The following is a 3,233-nucleotide window of genomic DNA, read 5'->3' as shown; positions in this document are numbered from 1 at the left end:
TTCAGTTTGAGTCAAGAAATGGCGACATCCTTCATCGATCAGGGAAGTGCTACAACGCCAAATGTAGATCACTTCTGAAACGAAAGGCAATTGCGGCTCTAGACAGTTTGTTTGGTTTTCGATCTATTTTTTCCTGTTTCCTCAAAACTGAAGCGAACTTACATCAAAAGGAGTTTACAACTCATGTAGTTTAAGTGACAGTTTGTTTTGAACAACGATTAACGTGCGGCAGAGAACACAAATTAACCAGGAAACCGCAATTAAAGATGTACTGAGGTTTATTCAACAGTTAGAGAAGCTTGCCTTGTTTATGAAGGTTTTACACAGTTTCTGTTGTTTGCTAGACTACAGGCTTACATTATTTGGCTTCGCTCGCTATTACAAGAAAACGGCGCAAATAAACTTAATAATTTACATGACTTTATCAGCCGTATCAGAATTCTACGAAAAAATGCTCTGCTTTTACATGGTAATAATTTCGCCTTTCAAATAAATTTATCTGCACAATAAAGCAACTAATTTTCTCCTAGAAATTTTTTCAAGCTTTGCAAATGTGTTGTTATAGCTTCTTGCTATGAATGAGTAAATTAGCAAATCTGTAATTATTTATATATCGTTTTTCTTTGTGTATTCCACGTTAATTTGTTGTAAAAGTTCCTTTTACTTTGAAAAGAAACTATTTACAAAACTGATATGTATTCAATTCATTCGACTTCCCTAGAACAGGAACAATTCCTTAAATTCGACACAGTCAAATACTCTGGAATTATATTTTACAATCTTTCCCTTTTTCTCGACTCGTTTAGAGCAACGCTAGGATACAATAGATAAATTCAAGATTATTATATTTTCTCTCCAGTTCAAAAGCGTCCATCCCTTGCTATGTCTCTAAACCGCATTCTGTTCTTTTATAGTTTAAAATCTCTGAGATTAAACAGTCTAGTGATTCAGTAGGGATAGTTAAAACAGTTCAATCAAAGCGTCGTCCAATGGACCCAGTCTGTAACCAGATGGAATTCCAACATCAAACTTCTTTTCCTTAGAGTGAAAATGTCTGAATTAGCAGGCAAGCCTGTAATTGTATGGGAAAATCAGTCGTGTCGGCTCCGTTACATGCAACCGGTCAAATGCTGGCGAGGGAGACAGATATTCACCAGAATGAGCCGGGTACGAGTTGTACACAAGACTTGGCTCAAACGCGCGAGGGTAGAACGGCATAAGTAGCCCTGCCTCCCGCTGTCCTCTGTCTGGGGCTAACAGGCTGGCCATGTCAAACGACTTGCGCTTTTCTTGATAGAAGCTCTCGGGTTTGTCAGTGGTGGGGGCTTCTTCTTCCTTCTGCTCCGCGTCGCATTCAGTTGTTGAGCACTCAACACTCAACTCATCTTGTTCTTCGGGGGCCTTCTCCACCTCTTCGCTGCTCTCAGCTTTGCAGATAACAACATCTTCCTTAGATTCGCTGGATGTTCGTCGGTTCTTATGTGATCTTTTCTGTATTCTTCTCCGCCTGAAGTCGCCACGTCGGAAGTCGTCATAGTACAGAGAGCTGATTGCCCAGAAATGACCTTTCCCATTCGGACTGCGACCGGCCTTGACAAAGCAGTCGTTCAAGGAAAGGTTATGGCGGATGCTGTTTCTCCAACCGGTTCCTTTGTTTCTGAAGTAAGGGTAATGTGTCAGGATGTAGTTGTAGATATCGCTCAAAATCAATTTTTCCTCGGGTGAGCTTAAGATCGCCTCAGCGATGAGTCCAATGTATGATTGACTTGGCTTCTCTTCGTCAGAACAAGACGCAAATCTGAACTGGTGAAATCGTTCTTTCCAAAGAGATGGGTATGCTGGTCCTCCGAATGAACACACAGGCCAAACTGGTGGGCTTGAAGGCTTTAAAACGTGGTCCATAGCCGCAGGGCTGAACGTTGGAGAGTAAGGTCCCCAAACGGACCAAAAATGACGAGGAAAAGGCATGTTTGTGTTGCGATTTCTCCAGTGGAACTCATCTCTCTCTCTGTCGCCATCGACTTCATTTGTTGGTGACTTTGGAACCGTGACGGGAGTAAACGCCGAAGCACCGGCTTCGGTTGACGAAATCATGATCGGTTTATAAAGTTTTAACTGAAGTGATGTTTCTGGTGCAACGTCTTACGAAATTCTGCGGGTACTTTGTCAATGCTTGCTTATGTAGTCGAGAGCGCGATTGTTGTGATGGGAAGCGATTGGCTCTCCGTGTATCAATACACGCCAAATAATGGACCTGGTATTGTGTTATCTGTGGCTAGTTGAACTTGCTTATATCACGCCTGTACCCAGCGAGACAACGATATCATCACGTAGACATCAAGAAGAGAGATTACCGCCCAAACACTAGAAACTCTTTCCGCGTTCGTGTAAATATTTTGATCAGCGATTCTTTGTGAGCAGGATGCCGTAGCGAAGAGGTTGGGTGTTGGTTGAACGAGTTTTGTAATCGAATTCTCTCTCGTTTAGACAAGCGTTAATTACCCTCCACGCCTCCTTTGTTTGTGGTTGACAGCTAACAAGGGTTATTCATCACCCCCACTATAATTTCCTGTCAAAACACAGCTATGTTTGTTATTTTTCATAGCGGGTGGGACAAGGAACGTCCATTTGTTTGCGGTAATACAGGCAATCCGGAGAAGAATCTCCTAAGCGTTTACCACTATAGTGTCCGCCGAAGTGGTCTTATTAGATCGGAAACCTCAAAGAATTATTCACCCTGTTTTTGAGCCGTTCAATTCCAGCAGCGCTTTCTTCGCTTGTGACACAAACAAAGCAATTAATGCTAGCAAAATATTGACCGACAATTTCGTTTTCATGCTTACTGCACATTTAGGAAAGCGATCGTTTGGAACGCAATAACTAAATGATCATTTACGTTTTTAAAACTGGTCAAGTCAGTTAACCACATAACTCAATGTTAAAAAGAACTCTTGTTGGAAATTAACGCATTAAGGTAACATGCTTGGCTTTCATTCTTGGAGTACGTTTTTCCGGCTTTTAAAAAGTTATGTTTTTTGGTCTCATTAGAGATTCAGAATACTCAAAGATGAATATTTAGCATAATACGATTTGGTTTAAACAATAAAAGACACCGCTTCGAGTCACTGAATCTTCCGAAGCGACTTAACGATATCGAACTGTTATTTGCGTGTTTTTGAATCACCATTTGCGAGCGTATTTAAATAAACTGTGAATACGTATTGTTCTTCAAG

General features: G+C 41.2%; 1 protein-coding gene across 1 annotated transcript; it reads right to left on the bottom strand.

The window, feature by feature from the left end:
- Positions 1 to 260: 260 nt before the first annotated feature.
- LOC144656944 (uncharacterized) lies at positions 261 to 2,267 on the bottom strand. Its single transcript, XM_078517204.1, has one exon. It carries the CDS (start codon positions 2,092 to 2,094, stop codon positions 1,060 to 1,062), a length of 1,035 nt encoding a protein of 344 aa, XP_078373330.1. The 5' UTR covers positions 2,095 to 2,267; the 3' UTR covers positions 261 to 1,059.
- Between the last annotated feature and the right edge of the window lie 966 nt (positions 2,268 to 3,233).

This window comes from Oculina patagonica, chromosome 6, assembly GCF_052425735.1.
Source record: "Oculina patagonica isolate OP01 chromosome 6, crgOcupat, whole genome shotgun sequence".
Taxonomy (NCBI): Eukaryota; Metazoa; Cnidaria; class Anthozoa; order Scleractinia; family Oculinidae; genus Oculina; species Oculina patagonica.
Note: the sequence above shows the minus strand (reverse complement) of the source record. Positions and strands in the feature narration are given on the sequence as shown.

Bases quoted from the DNA above. Each gene is read 5' to 3' on its own strand.
- LOC144656944 (XM_078517204.1), bottom strand. From the start codon at position 2,094: ATGATTTCGTCAACCGAAGCCGGTGCTTCGGCGTTTACTCCCGTCACG.